The sequence below is a fragment of the Spea bombifrons genome, chromosome 3 (genome assembly GCF_027358695.1).
Source record: "Spea bombifrons isolate aSpeBom1 chromosome 3, aSpeBom1.2.pri, whole genome shotgun sequence".
Taxonomy (NCBI): domain Eukaryota; kingdom Metazoa; phylum Chordata; class Amphibia; order Anura; family Pelobatidae; genus Spea; species Spea bombifrons.
The window spans coordinates 32,847,095-32,866,762 of record NC_071089.1 but is presented as its reverse complement, the minus strand read 5'-3'; the positions used below and the strand labels follow the sequence as shown (position 1 = coordinate 32,866,762).

At 36.2% G+C, this 19,668-nt stretch overlaps 1 protein-coding gene across 2 annotated transcripts in view; it reads left to right on the top strand.

The window, feature by feature from the left end:
• Positions 1-13,746, top strand: part of RGS17 (regulator of G protein signaling 17) — a 33,264-nt gene extending 19,518 nt beyond the window's left edge. Inside the window, exons 2-5 of one of the 2 annotated variants that reach the window (XM_053459158.1) lie at positions 3,325-3,463; positions 10,541-10,612; positions 12,276-12,510; positions 13,410-13,746. In XM_053459158.1, coding sequence (XP_053315133.1) covers positions 3,325-3,463; positions 10,541-10,612; positions 12,276-12,510; positions 13,410-13,598 — 635 coding nt within the window. In that variant the 3' untranslated portion in view covers positions 13,599-13,746. Of the gene's footprint in view, positions 1-3,324; positions 3,464-10,528; positions 10,613-12,275; positions 12,511-13,409 lie in introns of both variants that reach the window. The other variant, XM_053459157.1, reaches the window with a different exon arrangement.
• Positions 13,747-19,668: the final 5,922 nt, after the last annotated feature.

Here is a 19,668-nt window from a genome sequence, read left to right as displayed (position 1 = left end):
TGTTTGTGCTGTTCTGAATCCTTTTGGCAACAGACTAACTTCTGCTACAGCCAAATTTTTCAGATTTTGACTTGTAAGTCCAGAGCATCTGTCGCCATTTTTCTGCACCCCAGTTTCTGTGTTTTCATGAATAGTTGAGTCCCTTGGCCAGTATATGGGTTTACCAGGGTCCCACTGTTTTCTGCCAGGAGTTAAAGGTCTGTACAAGCGACTCTATTGGTCGCCAGCAGGGGGCTCATCTGACCAATGAAGATGGCAGAAGAGGCCCCTGCTGGCGACTGATAGAGTAGCTCTCACAGACCTTTAAAATCCTGCCTCCAAAGCTGCCGCATTAACCTCGTATTAACCCCTTATAAAAAATGAAGAAAAAAAAATAACACGAAGAATGTACAGAAAGTCTTCATCAGTAAATTTCACTTACATAACACAGCACACAATAAATGATACTACAACAATAAAAAATGTATGTAAGTAGCCGATGGACTAACCAGCACACTTATACAGTCTTGCTTTAAAAATGATTCAGGATATTTTGCTTTTTTAGAGAAATAATATGACTTGTTTGAAGGGTAGTCATGTTCGTTTTCTGAGCTGTCAGAAAAATAAGTTATCATTTTGGATTGTCCACTTTCAAAACCCTTTAACACAACTCACCACTCATCTTCTTGATGAATAAATCTGTTTGATTAGTAATTTAGGTATTCATATTACTAGTGGCCAGATGGATTCAGAAGATTAACCATAGAACATCCTATTGTAAACTCCTAAAATGGTAAATCTGACAACAGAAACGTAATAGTTTGTCAATACAAATTCTTATACATTGGCAAAAGCACTTTTAATTCTATGAAAAGGCACAGTTCACCAGCTAACATGGATGATTAATTCAAATACCAATGTTTACCACCTGAGGAAGTCGTGACTACTGAATTTAAACTATTCGTGCCAAGTTCCTTTGACAATAATAGGTTACTCGACAGTATGTAATTTGACACGTTTTCATATAAAGCATTTTAACAAATACTATTATAAAATAAACCTTTGGAATAGGAAAAGCCAATCATTTAATACGTGTACACAGAAATTCAATGTACAGTTGTGACTTTTTACTAACAGTGTTATAATTAAAGATATTTAGCATAAACAACCATTATTTACTTACTGTAATTTAAGAATGCATTCCATTATAGGTCTTAAAAAAAAATACTAGCGTATATTTAAATAACATTTAGTAAAGCTTGTTGAAAAGCAGTTCCTCCACATAAATTTGTTATTGCCTTGCAATTAGCATACAGCAGGTTTTTAGGTTAACGCCCATGTTCTTTTTATGAGACTTTGTGACCTATTGATAGCTATATACTGTACATGTAAACATACTTTCTATACATATTTTTACTGTTATTGTTAGTGCTGGTGAACACTGAAAAACCATACCTGGGAGATTTGGGGCTCTGGCTACCTGGGGCCTACCTTTGCAGGGCGTAGCCAGGACCGCTGACGTCAGTGATTGTTACCGCTGACTTAGCGGAGCACACCCACATTTAAGGGGAAATTGGGCAGGGGTATGGGGCATGTCAGGACCCTGTTCCTGCCCCCCGGAGGATTTGGGTGTTGACCCGGAGAAGCAGTGCGTCTCGCGGAGTCTCCAGGCTAAACCCTGGAGAGTTCCCAGGTATAATGATAACCATCAAACATTATGTACTCCTAGAGACATAAAGAAAGAAAAAGGGGCAGATGAATCTGACTCTCACAGAGTCTCTTCTAACTGTAAAAGTAACGCAATTAATCAGATTCTGAAACACACTAGGCCGAGTATTTAAGATAGCTGCTAATATTATCAAGCCAAAAATAGGTTTTATTATACTTTTGTAGTAGTTCCATTGAAGTGTAAATTATTGCCCTTACTGAGACTTTTGTTCTTGGTTTTTGTTTACCAGTGTACCATGAGGGATTCACAATTTTGTTTAGTGATATAGTTTTGAAAAGTCATAACAGATTTCAATCAATAGAAAGTTGTAATTTCAAAAAATAACTGCATGCTTTGTGTTAGGGTTAATATTAAAATAAATGGGGAACATAGGAAATAGTCCACCTATTTCTCATAGATAAACTATAGATTGTGTTAGCTCTTTAATACACATCACAATTTATTTTGAAAGCATTACTCTATTGGGCGTCTCGTAAGCTTATTCCGCATAACACATAATACAGGGTAATTTCCTCAATCATCTCAATGGGGTGACCCTTCCTAATGCTTTTATGTAGTGGAATTATACATTACAAATTAACAAAAAAACACAGACAATTTAAAATGACTTTTGGATGATTTGGTGAAAAATATTTTTTTTTAAATAACTAACTCATTGACTTCATTCCAGCATATGAAACATGCTGCTTTGATGACACAATAGTTTGTTTTGTGCTTAGAATTAATATGTGGGTGAAGTCTGTGTGGGAAATAAAGACCTTGCCAATTATAATGGCAATATAAATCTGATAACATTACACAGTAGTGTGGCCATATGTTGAATATTCATTAAAATATACACACACATATATGTGTACCTATAAATAAAGCCTTTTTTGGAACAAACAATATGTTCTGTGGAACTGTTTGGGCTGACAACATTTTATATCTTTAAATAGATAACTATTAACATAGCACTGTACTTCTGCAATTATACAGTTTCTTGCGTGAATTTACATAAAGGTTATGTCCAACAGAAAATGTATATAAGTGAAAAAGAAAACATATTAAAACCAAAAAAGTGGAGCGCTTGTGTAAAACTAGAAGGAGTATAAAAGGCAAAATACATACAATAATAGAATAGCAATCAATAAAATACCATTTAAATAAATTAAAAAAAGATACTTTAATCTCAAAATAATAAAAAAAAAAAAGGGAAATTGCACACTTGATGTGTGCAAATATTGCGGTTTATGAAGTTCTAATGAGGTAGATTCTCCGTTCACATCAAAAATAAAGTGCAATTGTGAGACAATTTCTTGAAGTATAAATAGCAATGAAATCTGAATAAATATAAAGTGCTTCAGTTTGTAAAAATGTAATAAGGTGCAGTTAAGACAGTGATATCATAACCTCATAACCTTTATAATGGAAAGTACATCCAATGCAAGGTTATTGTCACCACAAATGTGTGTTTCCATTTCTCTGTTACATTATACATTATACAACTTGCAGGGTTTGTCACTGCTGGATTGATATTAGTATACAAGTAATCTTTTTGATGACAACCTTGCCATCATTGTCCTTATTGCTACTATTGGTGTGATTAACCGTTTCTTTCTGATGTCATTTCCTAGCCTCTGGCGAAGTTGCTGAAATGAGAAAGAGGCAGCAGTCACAGAATGAAGAAACCTCTGTTGTGTCTCAAGCTCCTGGTGGAAACCAAAGGCCGAACACTTGTTGCTTTTGTTGGTGCTGTTGTTGCAGCTGCTCATGGTATGTCTTGCAGTCTATTTGGTACCTATACAGGTAAATAAAGAAAAGTAAGACAACTATTATGTGCTTCTATGGGTTACAAGAGTATAATACGCTCATAGTCGCCAACTATCCCAGTTTGGTCCAGACAGTAACCAGTTGTGGTGCTTATAGCCAGCAGTTTACAACAATCTTCTTTACAACTTTCTCATTGCCAACTTTGTTCCAAAAAACAGATTTCCATTGCTAACCTTGTCCCAAACAAAAGCTTCATGGTACTTTGTCACAGAAAACAGATTCCCTGTGCCAACCCTCTCCCAAAAAAACAGCTTCCTATTGCCAACCTTATTCCAAAAAACAGCTTCACATTGCCAACCTTGTCATAGAAATAACAGCTTTCCATTGCCAACCTTTTCCCCTAACAGCTTATCAGTGCCAACTTTGTCCCAAAAAACAGCTTCCCAGTGCCATCCTTGTTCCTAACAGCTTATAAGTGCCAACTTTTTCCCCAAAAAATCTTCCCAGTGGCACCCTTGTCCCCTAACAACCTATCGGTGCCAACTTTGTCTCAATAAACAGCTTCCCAGACCTTGTCCCTTAACAGCTTTCCAGTGCCAACCTTGTCCCAAAAACAGTTTCTCAGTGCCAATATTGTCCCCTAACAGCGCCTCAGTGCCAACTTGACCCTAACAGCTTATCAGTGGCAACTTTGTCTGAAGAAACAGCTTCCTAGTGCTAACCTTTTCCCCTAACAGCTTATCAGTGCCAACATTGTCCCCTAACAGCTTATCAGTGGCAACTTTGTCTGAAGAAACAGCTTCCTAGTGCTAACCTTTTCCCCTAACAGCTTATCAGTGCCAACATTGTCCCACAAAACAGCTTTTCAGGGCCCACCTTGTCCCCTAACAGCCTAACAGTGTCAACTTTGTCAGCTCCCTCCACAAAGCCTGTCATTTTTTTCAATTTTGTGGCGCTTGCTGCCACGTCAGCGCCACCCACAAAGATTATCAAGTGGTGAGCTCAATTTTTACGTCCCTTTGAACACAAATTGAGCCCACCCGCTCAATGATTCTCAGTGTTAAGCACCACCTGAGACAATACAGTCTATTCTTTTTTACATAAAGTTAGTGCCTTCTATTCTTGCCGATAAAAGGCTTTCTCAGGGGTTGAACAGCAAAACGTCCATCGGGGGTTAATCTCATCTTCTCTTCTCAAGTATTTTAAATCATCCTAGGGACAGCTAGCTGCACATAGGTGTTTATTCTAGAGGCACTTCAGTGTAGTCTTTTGGATGAACAAAACAGTATCTGTGTGTGTGTGTGGTCTTTGTTTAGTTTGGTCTATATTAGAGTTTAGTTTAGTAATGCTTGCACGTTTAGTTAGTGATTACATGTTCCTATAGAATGGGGATATCAAATCAGTTAGTTACCTTAGAGTAGATAATTCCATTATTATTTCCATTACTATTTAGAAAGCCTTATACAAGTGATTTTATTTAATTCCCTTTATTTGATAATTTAGTATACAAGAAAAATTAAGTTCTAACTTAATTGCAGGCCTTTGCATTTTTTTTGTATGGGAAGCAAAAGGTAATATTAATTCTGGTGCTGGTGCTTCCAAGAGCAGCATTGTTTTTCTTCAATATTGTTACCAGGCTCCCAATATCACAAAGATCTACATTGGATTAGGCAAATACACACAATTATTTACTGGAGTCAAACGCATGTGTACCATAATCGGTACAACATGGATAGTAAATTGCAAGATAGTATACTACGAAAATCAAAACACACATAGTATATTATTACTGAAATATTCTAAGCATTTGAAATGAAAGCCCACTGTCCGTATTAATAAATAGACTTGTTCATTCGTATTCGGGCGAACATGAAAACGAACACGAAGGGTACGTTTTCGTTGTTCAGCCCGAATACCAAAGAAATGGACACAACACGAAGAATCTTTGTTTTCATCTTCGTTAATATCTCCTAACTAATCTCCCAGGTCCCTTCCCCTCTAGTCTACCTTGTCTACACAGCATCACAGGGGTTAATGGGTGCAGGAATCCGTAGGATCGCACAAGGAGTTAAAGGTCTGTGTGAGCAACTCTATTGGTCACCTGCAGGGGCCTCCTCTGGCATCAACCAATTGGTTGATGCTAGAGGAGGCCCCTGTCGGCGACTAATAGAGTCACTCTTATGGACCTTTAACTATTGTTCTCTCCCCAGGCCAAGTTTCAGCGTCAGGAGTTAAATGTCGGTGCAAGCGACTCTGTTGGTCGCTGGCAGGGAGCTCCTCTGGCATCAACCGCTTGCACCGACCTTTAACCTTGAAGCTGAAACTTGGCCTGGGGAGGGAACAATAGTTTAAGATCCGTAAGAGTGACTTTATTGGTCGCACAGATCTTGAACTCCTGACTCCTTCTCTAAGTTAGAAAAAAAATGTAACATGAAGAATGTACACAAACATTTGCCCGAACCTAACGCAGGAACTGGCGAATATTCGTGGAATACAAAAAAATTTGTAAGTTGTTTTGTAATTTTGTTGTAGAGTTTCTTGTATCAACTTATGTTTAGTTTGTTTAGTCTCTTTAAATATACCACACTATACACACTATCACTACTGTAACAAAATTACAAAGTATCCCTACCTTCTCCACCAATCGCTATGTCCCTTTCTCCTTTACCGCAGCTCCGCTTCTGATCTTGAATCTTCTTGCTCTTCAGTCTTCTGTCTACTTTCTTACGCCTTTGTCTGCTTTTCATAGTGTCTCCTTTATTGGTCTGTATGTCCATAAATCAGGCCTCCCGGCCTGAGTGAGGACTTACTGTACATATTAATAGAATGTTCCCATACACCCATTAATTCTAAGAATTTCTTGGGGAATTTCAGGAGAAGTTCCTAAATGTAATCTCTATCTCTTCATATAAAATAGCACCCATATATTGGCTGTTGGAAATCACTAGATCATAGAAAAAAGTGTCCATGCTACCGTAGGTCAGGTACCCATGCTTTTGCTTTGATGTACTCTGTTGGAAGATTATGTACGTGCTTTTGTCAGGTATTTCTCACTACATAGAAATAAAATCCTTTTCCTACTAAATGTGTGAACTAGCAGCCATTGTTAACTTTCCAAATGCTTCATAAATGCTTATCAAAGTAATTATGTAATTTCAATAGACATGTCTTTTGATGAGCCCTTTGTTCTGTTTCCATTCATTTTAGATAATGCCCCCACATTTCTTTCATGTAAGCAGCCTTTTTGAATCAAGAAAAAAAACACCAGCTCTAAGAGTATTAGTTTATATAGATGGCCAACCTTAAGTGTCAGAGGGATATGGTCAATACGATACTGACATATGATTTTAAGAGTAAAAACTTAGTGCTTTACAGCGAAACACAGAATAATGTGTAGTTTCAGTATGTTGACAAAAACAGCACTTTTATTATATAAATAATCCAAGTATTGAATTTTAGATGTAGCCATGGATGACAGCAAGTGAATAAGCCAGTGACCTGAACATGCTTTAAGTTAGCTTTTTGGAGGAAAAGGAATGATGGAGGAATCAGGATCTTCTGTCAGACAACACAAACCAAAAAGAGACAGGTCTACCACTGTATTTACAAAGAGTTTCCCCACAGCACTAATTATTATTATAGGAGAGCTAACACAAGGCCCTGCGTTATAGTGCCTGCCCAGCAAAGCTAGGAATGACTGAATGAACATACGCTGTAGAGTACTGAAGGCTTTTACTGAATTGCTTAAGGGAAAATTAAAGGACAGAATGGTCAAGTCCTCACTTTTTTACCACCCCGCATGGTAGATGTGCTAAGTATGTAGCTACCATTTGCCATTTTGTCTTGCTGACAAAGAGATATCCCTAGCTAAAGCACACTTCCCATGGTGTTTCTTGAGAGATGTGTTTGAGGGGTTGCTCCGTCAAGTGGCCAGTTGAACTTGAGTGACAAGGTTCAACTTTAGTCATATGCCCTTTCATGCTAATACTTGAAAAACTGTTTGCAAATTCAGTTATACACAAGTTGTGCAAGTGCAGGTGACTTTAAATTTGCCAACTGTAGATAAGAGCATGTCAGAAGTCCAACCCGCCACCCAGTAATATAGATAAAAACATTTACATTTCAATATTAAATAAATCATTTTTTTTTTAAAACCACCATGGACCTCCTATTAACAAAGGGGGCTATTGCTGTCCCCCTTTCACCCTCCTTGTGTGCTGTGTGTGGTAATTAAATAGCTTTCTTGGTATTCCAAGTTTGGAATGTTTTTGAAATTGACCTTTTAGGGACCATCCAGCACCAACCAGTGCATTCTCTGTTCTTAATTAAAGAATACAATGAGGGAATACAGAAAGATGTCTTCCTTTCTTTTATTAAAGGTCATGACTGTCAAAATATCTAGTTGCAGATATTAGTAAGACCGTGTTAAATTAAGACATCAAATTGAGACATAAGTTAACTTTTAATGTCTTCTAGATAGGCACCTGTGAATTGCAGATCATGCATAGTCTGTATATTGACAATTTTTTTGTGCCATAACCCCCCTTTTTCCTATGCATAAATACAGCAGGATTTACCACCTGCTTCAATAAAAAAGTCAATGCCAAAAAGTTAGAAAATCTACTTTAAATATGTTTGCTAATGTCTTGTGGCTTCCTGAAAGATGTCTAGTTTCCTTTCTGGCAATTTATTTTCTTCATTTTTATTTCATATTTTATTTATGAGAAAGCCTTGGTTAAAAAAAAGGAAGTAATATGTGGCAGTAACCACCTTCATTGTGAAATGACATGTACACAGCAATCAAAATCGATTCAGACAAAATGTTTCATTTTTTGTTGCATTTGTTTTCAGACAACAAATTTTGTTTTCCAATAATTCGGTTCAGATGAAATTCAGGGGACATTTTTAATTAAAAAAAGTTAATTCAGAGTTATTTTCAAAGGAAGAGGTCCCTGCCACTTCCTTGACTCAACTTTCATTTACAACAGCAGACTCTCAAGGTTTAGGAAGAGATCCAGACTCGATTTTGTATTGTTGGACCACCATCAACAGCAGCGCAACACCAATGGATACACACATCCAGCAGCATGCTATGGGACTGAATTTCTCCAAAATTTGGACCATTTTGATGAATTGATCCCTAAGAGTAAGGAAGGTGATAAAACAGCAGTAGTAGGCCACTGGACAGGCACTGGAAGACAGACACATCCAGCCCCCCAGTATTGAAATCAGAAAAAAAATTAAAGAACTGATCCCTCAGATTAAGTAAGGAAATTGAGTCGCTGCAGAGGCAGGCATCGGCAGGCAGACACATCCAGCCATATCGTATCGGACTAAATTCCCCCAACATTAGAAAAAAAGGAGAAGAATTGATTTCTCAGAGTATGGAAGAAGATTAAGCTGCAGTAGTAGAGGCAGGACAGGCACTGGCAGACAGACAGGCCCACCCCCACGGTACAGGACTGAATTTCCCCCTAATATTAGACACTGGCAGACAGACATATCCAGATAATACAGGATTGTACAGGAATACATTTTCCCCAAAATGTAAAATATTAAGATAATTGAGCTTTCAGAGTAAAGAAGGAAATTGAGCAGTGGCAAAGCAGGCACTGTTATACAACATCAGCTACACTGTACAGGACTGACTTTCCCTAAGATTCACCCCAGAGTTACTGTTTATGACACAATTTGCATCTTGCAGTGCGCCCATCTCCCACACTCTCAAAATTATCCTACACTTTACTATGACGTTGTACACCAAGTAAGATAATAGCAGTACTCTTTCTTTTTCTTCTTCAATGAGAGCATTAGTGATGGTAGTGATGGTAGTGATGTTGTTGATTATGGTGCCAGTGCAAGAAGCAAGCTATCTACCCCATAATTAAAATCCAGGTCATCCACAAGGTGGAGTAACACCCACTTGTGCTGCAAGGGTTGACCTTCCATCCTCTTTCTCATTGTCTTCTGGCCCAAACATAGATCTGCTGATGTCATCTGGCAGAGCCTGCCCATCTTTTCTCTGAGGAGTTAGAAACATTCCAGTGCTAACATTGGTTACGGTAGTGGTGGCACCAGTGGCTGTTGTGGCACTGCTAGTTGTTTTATTAAGTGCTTCACTAGAACATGATCTCTCTGTGAGTTGGTAGTAACTAAAATTGCGCCTCACTTTGGTATGTGGGGTGGAGAATATTTTACCACTACTACAGCCAGGATGTCCGCTAGTACTTCTGCTGCATGCGTCTAATTGTATTTCTGACTCCAGGCAAGAAGGCTTGAGCCTACTTGGGACTGGTATGCCAGGAGTCATCTGACAACTTCTTTTTGTATACGCCTGCCACTGTCTCTGCTCAACCTTCTAAAACTGAAATCAGTCCGTCTACAGACCTTTCCAACTTGATTGTAGTTGCCAGAAAGTGCCCCACCATCCTATTGCCCTAGCAGTACAATAAAAATTGGATGTAAAAAAATGTGTGCAGAAGAAATCTTAAACGAAATTGCAAACAATGTAGGGTTTGGAGTGTTTCTCTAGTTTCAAAGCCCTACTTGTCCTGAAAAAAGTATGTCTGCATAGCTACACTGAATAAGAAAAGAGGAATCTTGATTAAACCAACATATGGTAAAAATGGCAAAAAACTCTCGGCACCATCGGTATTGAAGGTGTCAAAGGTTTGGATAGTACCCTGTGTTGATAATATTGTCACTATAATATTATATTATTCTTCCCACTTAATCTGAAAAACATCTCAGGCAACTTTATAGATGGCCATATGCAGTTCTATTTTGTGTGGCCACGAGGACATGTTATGCAACATAAAAGTATTTTGGGTTGTTTTTTTCAGGCAGGGTTGCATTTGCATAAAAAAATTGACTACCACACATGGCCAGCAAGCATCCATTTTGACAGCAGTGCATGTGTATCATATTTCACAACTATGACACCTCCTTAAATAATCTCTATGTAATCTGGCTAAATTGGCAGTAACCACAGTAACAGGGTTACTTATTAATGATGTTTGAATTGCTTAACTTGTTCTAGACAAAATAAAGTGTTGTACTACATTGCAGCCTCACTGTTAGGAATGAAGAGAGAGGGGAAGGACGATCAGCACATACAACCAAATTGGAAAACATACAGGTCGAAGAAGAATGGTAAGTGGCTAATTTACCTTCTAATTACTATAAAATGAAGTGGTTCTATCATGTGCAAAGCTACAGACCTCAACTGATTTTACAGCTCGTCTGGCTTTCAAGGGACATCACAATTTGAAATGTTCGTTTGTGTAAATTAAGTAGAAGAAGAATTTACACATTGGTAAATACAATTCATGTGTTATTATAAATATTATTGTAAACTTGGTGACTGTAGAACACTGTAATATAGTGACACTCACCAGACATTGTCTGCATCTAGAAAAGATGGACACCATGGGAGTAAAGAGAGGAGGAGGGATTAGTGTCCAAGGTAGGGACACTTGGGATGTCATTGTACACACCTGTCCACATATTTGTATAACACATGTAAACAGCACCAACCTCACTATGTGTGAGCATACATTAATCGGCTATAAGTAGTACCTGCAGGATGCATTAATAATTGTATTTAAATGACAAATTATTACATTATTTGTCCAGTAGCCGAAAATATGTCCCTTAATAAAGTCATAAACATTTTAAATCTTCCATCTAAAATTCGGTGTTCCGGTTACCTGTAATTCTGATTACCTGTATTTGAGCAAGAATAATATTTTCTGATGACATCAATGGCTTTTTAAATATCAATTCAGAACCTGGGAAGTTATTTGAAACCAGTATTAGGAGATTAGTAACTATCTAGCTGTTGTCAAAATAAAAGGGTGGGGTGGTTCAGGGGCATTGCTCTCTGGCTGCTCAAGTAGACCTCACAACTTGCACCACCTCAGGCAGCTGCCCCCTTCTGCTGACAGATCCTTCCAATAGCCTCAGCACTAACACTGCTGAACAGAAATTCAGGCATTCATACATTGTCAGTGTACCAACCTTCCCACCAAGCACATACCCTCATCTCTGTTAGCACATACCCTCGTCTCCTACGCAACATCTCTGAGCCCCTCCATTGGATAGGCATGGGCTAACCTGTGTACTATTCAGCTCATTCAAAACAGGATTTACAATGTACCCCAACTGGCTATCTGTTTCTTTTACAACTTGCTTTGGCTAGAATCTGCCCATAATCCTTAGGGAAATAATTCCATGTATGCATTCCTTTCAGAAAAGTCATAATAGCTGACATTTAAATTTCCTGTCTTCTCACAGTAATGCACAATCATTTCACTTTACCTCTTAACTTCATTTAAATGTTCCCTTTGCATCTAAAACAAGAGAGTTCAGTCTGGTACATGTTGCCTGGAATGTAAAAAAGACACACTTAAGGCATTTTTGGATTGAAAAACATTCCCACAGCTTCTAAATCTGGGAATCCCTCATGTGCTTGGGAAGGTAAAGCGCATCTTTGTTTTGGCATTCAACCAAATTACAGTTTAACCTCACATAGCAAGGCAGCCAACATTCTGAGATCAGACTGTTTGGAAGAAACTATTTTAAAATCAACAGGTCTTGGGAATCACATTTATATTTATAAGGAAAATGTAGGCCCAATCAGTGTGTGGACTCTAATGTAAATGAGAAAAGCATTCATTTAAATAAAATAGTTAAAAACGGATAACTTACAAAGAGTTACAGCTTAGTGCATAAAAGCAAGCAGTATTACTCTGAAACTGAGATGGTTAAATGTATACCTGAAAACTTTGTTAATAAATAAATGACTGATTTTCAGCCAAACTCCAAATGAAGAAGAAATTCTATCTTGGTCTCACAACTTTGACAAGATGATGAGAAGTCCTGCAGGAAGAAATTTTTTCCGAGAATTCTTACGCACAGAATATAGTGAAGAAAATCTCCTTTTCTGGCTTGCATGTGAAGATTTAAAGAATGAACAAAACAAAAAAGTAGTTGAAGAAAAGGCTAGAAATATTTATGAAGATTACATCTCTATACTTTCACCAAAAGAGGTACAGTTCTGCATAACAATGATATGGTTATGTTCAAATCAACATATGTTGTGTCCAATAAAATTATATAGATATATAAATATACAGTATATATATATATATATATATATATATATATATATATATATATATATATATATATAGCATTTAAATAAAGTATCTGATTCAATTGAATTTCAGAATATGTGACAGACTTTTCAAGATTTATTTATATCCTCTCTGCTGCAACATACCTGTCTTAATTATTATTTCAACTAAAGAGTTACTTCTCAAATACCAACTACTATGTATTGGGAACACTGTCCATATCTGCCGATACTGCTGTTTGATGATATGTTATTGTATATATATATATTGAGTCATATCAGGCATTTATAATGCCTCAGAACACCTTATGGTGTCATCTGTGTCCCATGCTGTACAACTGTCAGACTGTCATGAGATTTGTCACAGTAAACCTAATTTTGTTGTTTTTTATGTGTGAATAATCATTAACTACCAATAAATTGTGCAATTAAGGATTTTTTTTATTACAATTTAATTGAGCTTTCCAAAACAAGGTAATGTTCACTGTAAAGATCAACCCTCGGGCCCCCTAATATAAGACGTGTGACAAGCAAGTAAGAATTAAAAAAGCTGTAGTGAAAAGAACAACAAGAAATAACTATTCCCAGTCCAATGCATTGATGGAGTTGACACTATAACCACTGGGTCCATTCTCTAATGTGTCATATGATCTAGTATAATACTGTAGCTGTGAGGCATTTTGTTGCCCAGGCAACATTTGTAAATTTTGTAAATAGATTTATTGATTTGTAAAGTTTACTATACATTTTGCTGTTTATGTTATATAGCAATAAAAGAAGTGAAGTTTTGATGGTTACTTTTACTATCTCTAGGTCAGTCTCGACTCTAGAGTCCGGGAAGTAATTAACAGGAATTTGCTGGATCCAACCCCTCACATGTACGAAGATGCACAACTTCAGATTTACACCTTGATGCACAGAGACTCTTTCCCAAGGTTTTTGAACTCACAAGTTTACAAGTCTCTTCTTGAAAGTACAGAAGTCTCAACCACTGAATCTTAGCTGAAACATTTGGAAAACATACTATTTTTGTTTGTTTACTAGAACAAAAATGTAGTTTAATAACACCGAACACTGAGTTCCTGGAGAACTCCAGACATGCACTACTCAGGCTACTGTGAAGAATTAAACAAACTCTTCTGGTCTTGTCTCCATTCTCCCAAGGTCTTTCATTCTTGAGTTTAAGTTTGAAAAAGAATCAACACTGGAATTGCCACATTGTCAAACACACAGTTCATTTAACTGTAAAATTTCAATGACATGATTGGTGGACGTTGAACAGGCTCCTTGTGTTCTCATATTGCATGTACAAGGACAGGAACTGTCCCAATATTCACCACACACACATTTCGCAATATAACCACTTACATAAACGATATATTCACATTACGTGCAATACAGTGTTAAATTGAAATAATGAACACAAACCAGGCTTGGTGGCTTTCCAAGTTTGGATTTCCTAAGTTGATCATTTAAGAAAATTTGAATTGAAACAGTGTTTTTTTAAGATGGCATATACAGTGGAAGGTGTGATTTATATATATATATATATATATATATATATATATATATATATATATATATATATATATATATAAAGTGGATATTCACTGATGTTCACACTGTTAACACCTTTTTTTGTTACAGAGTTTACAGTGTCAAAGAAGCACAAACCATTTTAAAGGATCTCTGTTTGGATGACCAAATCTTTGAGCTGACATTGTTTATTGTAATTTAAAAAAAAATCATATTTATGTACACTTTAGATGTCACATCAACAGATTTAGTAAAACTGGCCATCCAGTTATAACAGTGTTGTCTAACATAATGTATTAAAAGAAAGAAAGAAAGAAAGAAAGAAAGAAAGAAAGAAAGAAAGAAAGAAAGAAAGAAAGAAAGAAAGAAAAAGAACTTGATTCTTTAATATTTCAATAGTAAATCACATGTAAATGTTTAACTATATGTAGCATCTAAAACATTTTGCAGAGGCATCTATCTTTTTAAATTCATATTAATGAATGAGATATGCTTTGAATGCTTGATTTTTTAAGTTTTACAAAAAATGCTGTATGACAATAAATATCAAAGTTCTCCATTTTTAACCTAAATATAGATTTCCTTGGAAAATCAAGGAATTGCGGAGACCAGTGTTTTAACCAAACTTCATTTATTGATTAAACAGAATACCGAGACGTCAAACAGGTAATCCTGCTTTTACGTCCACTTTTGTGGTTTTACAATACTGATGCCTGATTTCTGGCGTTTGATTTTGACATTCATTCTTAATAATGGCAAATATTTCAGCTATTAGCACATTCTTAAGCTCTGATGTCAACCATAGTCACCGAAAGGCTTGTATACACCTTTTATTGCATGACTTCTGAGTGGCAAACCTGGCCTTATTTTATTTTACAAGTTCTTGTTATTTACTTGTTACTACCTCTATTTTTAGTCTGTCTTTTTTTTTTCTTATTATTTGCCACATTTACAGAATAAGTAACATTTTAACTGCAAATTTTTTCCCCTTTTGCATGATTTTACATAAAAGAAAACATGTTATATGATGTTATACGTTTGTAATTTGTACAGAATTCAGGATACATGGATTTTAAGGGCTATTCTCTGCTCCCTATGCAAATATTTTACTTGTGTGTTTGACAGAATAGAATTTAAAAAAAAAAAAACATAAAAAATTCTTGATAGAAAATAGATCCTGTTTACACTGACATTGTTGAATATTCTGCTGTATTCAACAGTTTTAAGAAATTATTATTTATAAAGTTGTACATAAAATTCAAAATAAAAATATTTATTACAATCATTTTTTTCATAAAACCTCCTCATCAGAAAATGTTACTGTGCTATAACATTATGCTATTCATATTGGTTACACAAGCTGCCATATGAAGAACAGTGTAACTTTTGTCGATAAAGATATATATGTACGTAGCAAAAAATTACTTTTTTTATTTTTTTCCAAAAGAACAATAGATAAATTATCTTTCTTAAAAGATATTTCAATTTTATGGTTCAAATACCTACAGGTACTAAGCTGTAGTAGGAAATCTTTTCCTACATTAAATTGTATGAATTGTGTCTATTTTATGTGTAATTTTAGATGTTATGGTGCTTGAAGCGCAATAACACAGTACAGGTTGTATATCGATCTATAAGGACATTAGAAAATGGATGGTGGATAACCTGACATTGTTCCTGTTCAATTTTTGAGCTGTTGTAAAGAAGATTTTTTTTGTTTGCTAAGTGATACATCAGCCTTTGGAAAGGAAAATAGATCTCATAATTTACGTGACCAAGTTTTGAGAGAATCTTTAGCTCTCCTGTGCTGTGATAGGGGACATCTGGAAATTTTCTTGTCTATACATTCCCACTAAGAGGAAATGTAAGCAAAATCGTATGTCCCTGATAAAACGACATGGCGTTTACTCTCAGTTTGATGCTCCATTATTGACTTTAAGATCATATTAACCCCTTAAGGACAATGGGCGGTCCCTAAACCCATTGAAAACAATGCATTTTGAGCCCGTACATGTACGGGCTTTGTCATTAAGGGGTTAATGATTTGTCACGTTCTAGATAGTTTTCCATATCTTTCCCAATGGAGTTGTAAAGCTTTGAATGCATGACAAATGTATTTATTAAGCAGCAGTAAATACTACTTCTGCCAGTTAAACAATATAAAATTGCATGGGTTGTGCTTGTACCGGATGCTTTTTCACTTTTTATAAAATGCACATTTTATGTTAGCTGTTTCACATATGTCCAAAGTGACAGATCTGTTTTTGAATCGATAAGATACAGGTGCAGTCAAACTTAATATATTTGTAAATTTACTATTAAGCTTATATTAGGAATTATTATTTTGATGCTGGTTTCACGGATAAGCAAAAAAAAGTCATGGAAGGCCTGTTTATAAATACTAGAAGGTAGCTGGTGTTTAATGCTATTTAAGCCAGTGCTAGTTGAAGATTCATGGTTTCCATATATGTGTAGAAGTTCTGTATATATATATATATTGTTTTTAATATTTGAACACTAACAACTTACAACTTAGCCTTACTATATAAGGCTAGTATTTAGGTTAACACTTACTATGTAAGGGTAATTTAGTTAGCGGTAAAAATAACAACCAAGATGAACACTTGTTCATGTTATAGATGTATACATTTTTGGAGGAATTGTAAATAAAAAATCGAGTGATAACTTAAAACCCTATTTAGTTTCCTCTACATTTGACGATTTCATTTGATTGCAAATTTTTTACGTGTGACTGCACCTTTCTATATGAGATACTAGTTGTCCTCTATATTTTCAATAAATGCAGATGTTTGTCCTTGTCTTCGGCAATTTCTTCCTTGCTTTCAGCAGTTAAAATTTAGTTTCTAAAATTAAAGTGTGATGCTTTTTAAAGGAAATGCAATTGATGGCTAGTCTATTGCATGTCAATTAAAGAAACCCAAAGACCCTCATCCGTGTGGCTGGACAGGCCAGCAGAATAATTTGTAGAGAGTGTAATTTGTAAAAAGTCGAAACTGTCACTTTTATTCCACGTGCCTCAGAAATGCACTAAGATTTATACTGAAAATATGGAAGGCACCCCTTGTGTCCATGTTACATCTGTATGTCATGTAACGTCTAAATTAAAGCATGTGTGTTTTATTTGAAAATTGAGGACAACAATCTCACTTACAACTAAATGGGGTACTCAAACCCAGATGGTGCTAGGTAACAGCCATCTGCTTTTGCACTGTGCCTATATTGATGTCTCCGCACTATGAAAGTCATGTATTAAGGTTCCAGGCCTGCCAAAGATGCTACATTGATGCAATTAGACTGTCTTCTCTGTTGGCATGACAAGTGGTCTTCTTTAGAGACCACATTTGCACTCATCTTAGTGAAAGTGCTCTAAATATACAAACTATTGAATAAACAAACGAAACAGAATATTTGTAAAGTTTTGACATTATCTATACATCGCGTTAGCAGAGTTGCAAGAAATTGTAAAGGCCTAATGGTTAAGGGCTGGATTTTTCCCTCCTTTGTCACATTACTATGAAACCTTATATGAAATTGAATTGGATATTAGCGATAATGGCTAAGTGTAAAGACCCAAAATTGTATTTTTGTTTGATCTATTGTATCTAAACATTTAATTGGAAGTTTGCATGTGCATTCTTTAAATATTTATTCTTGTAGGTCTGGGCAGGCCACAAGAGAGTAGGCCTCTGGGACTCGGCCTACTTTCTAAGTATGTAGTCTGTTGACCCATGGGCAGCTGTACATTAAATGCCAGGGCCTGTTTTTTATGCTAGACCAGGCCTCATATATTTGTATTGTGCTTACGAGTTTACATTGTAAACTTTTTGCACAATTCACCTATGGAACTTTAAAGTTTCACTCAAATATTGTTTAGCCATGGAAGATATCCACAGCTGTGTTCCTAACAATAGATGCCCATGTGAACAAATCCTAACTATAAAATATCTATACATTTTGTATCGTAATCTGCACATTTAGAAATGGTGCAAATTGTCTATATATTACAAAGTCAATGCTTATTGCTCAGAAATTGTGTCACTTTAGCATCTGGCATATAAAATTGTCTTCAAATACACAAAAACATCCATCTGTAAAACCAAATAATATGTAATATTTTGCCTAATTCCATTATTTTTTTTCTTCTTCTAAAGGATTATGTCTCTCAATCTGTTAAAATGGGAGTAACCTTGGATTTTAATGGAAATAGAGTATAAACTATATTTCCCTTTCAATGTAGTGTGGAGGAATGCAATGGGTATAATATTTAAAATATGTAAATGCATTATGCATTAAAATAACTATATATATATATATATTGCTGCTAATAATTTCAGCAGTGTAACGTTAACACAATTTCATGTCATGTTATCACAAATGGATGTAATTTGTTGCGCTGTAAAAGTGAATATGTCACTACTGTAGTAAAATCAATTAAGATGTGAACCAAGCATAAAAATATATAGTCCCTATTATATTGAGTTCTGAAAAAGTGTTATGCTTAAGAAACGTTTTTGCACCTTTTATAAAATAATAAAGTATATTTCTTTAAACTGCTTACGTTTTGAGTGTTACAGACAATGTGTGCATTTTCTTTCTGGCATACGTTTCCATAATGTATTTTGAACATTGAAGGCACTGGCATAACTACAGGGGTCAGAGCGGTCCCAGTTGCAACCAGGCCTGTGCCTTTAGGGGGCCCGGTACCTCTTCGACCCCTTCTTCCTGCCTCCTCATACGGCTTGAAATTGTTTAGAAAGGGCCCTTCAGACCTGGATAGGTGTGGTGCTTTCTAAACAATTTTGAAGTGGCACAGGGAGACCGGAGGTAAGCGGAGGCGGAGGGAAGGTGGGATGTATGTATATGTGTTTATAGGTATATATATATATATATATATATATATATATATACAGTATCTCACAAAAGTGAGTACACCCCTCACATTTTTGTAAATATTTTATTATATCTTTTCATGTGACAACATTGAAGAAATGACACTCTGCTTCAAAGTAAAGTAGTGAGTGTACAGCCTGTATAACAGTGTACATTTGGTTTTCCCATCAAACTAACTCAACACACAGCCATTTAAGTCTAAAACTTGGCAACAAAAGTGACCATACCCCTAAGTGTTTGCCACTGGAGTCCTCTTCCACTCCTCCATGACGACATCGCGTAAACCCCAGGGAGATGATTAGTTTGGCATTTGGGTACAGGTGTTATGCATATCATACATATGGGCCAATGCTCCATTCCCCCATTCTGTGGAAAATCCATGCTGGCTTTTCTAAGAGCCTAGACGTCTGCAGGATCTGATCCGGGATTCCTATGGGGCCTGCATCAGACACAGGTGCTGGGCATTAAAAACCCCTGGAGCTTGATGATCAAAGAGACTGTGGGGGAAGAGGATGTTTCCCTGAGCTCCCAGGGCAAGGAGAGGCCCTGAAGAAGACCATCCCTGAGCCAAGTGAGGTATTACCTACCTGGACCTTTGTGTGTTGTCTGAGGGAGGTTTTCCAGA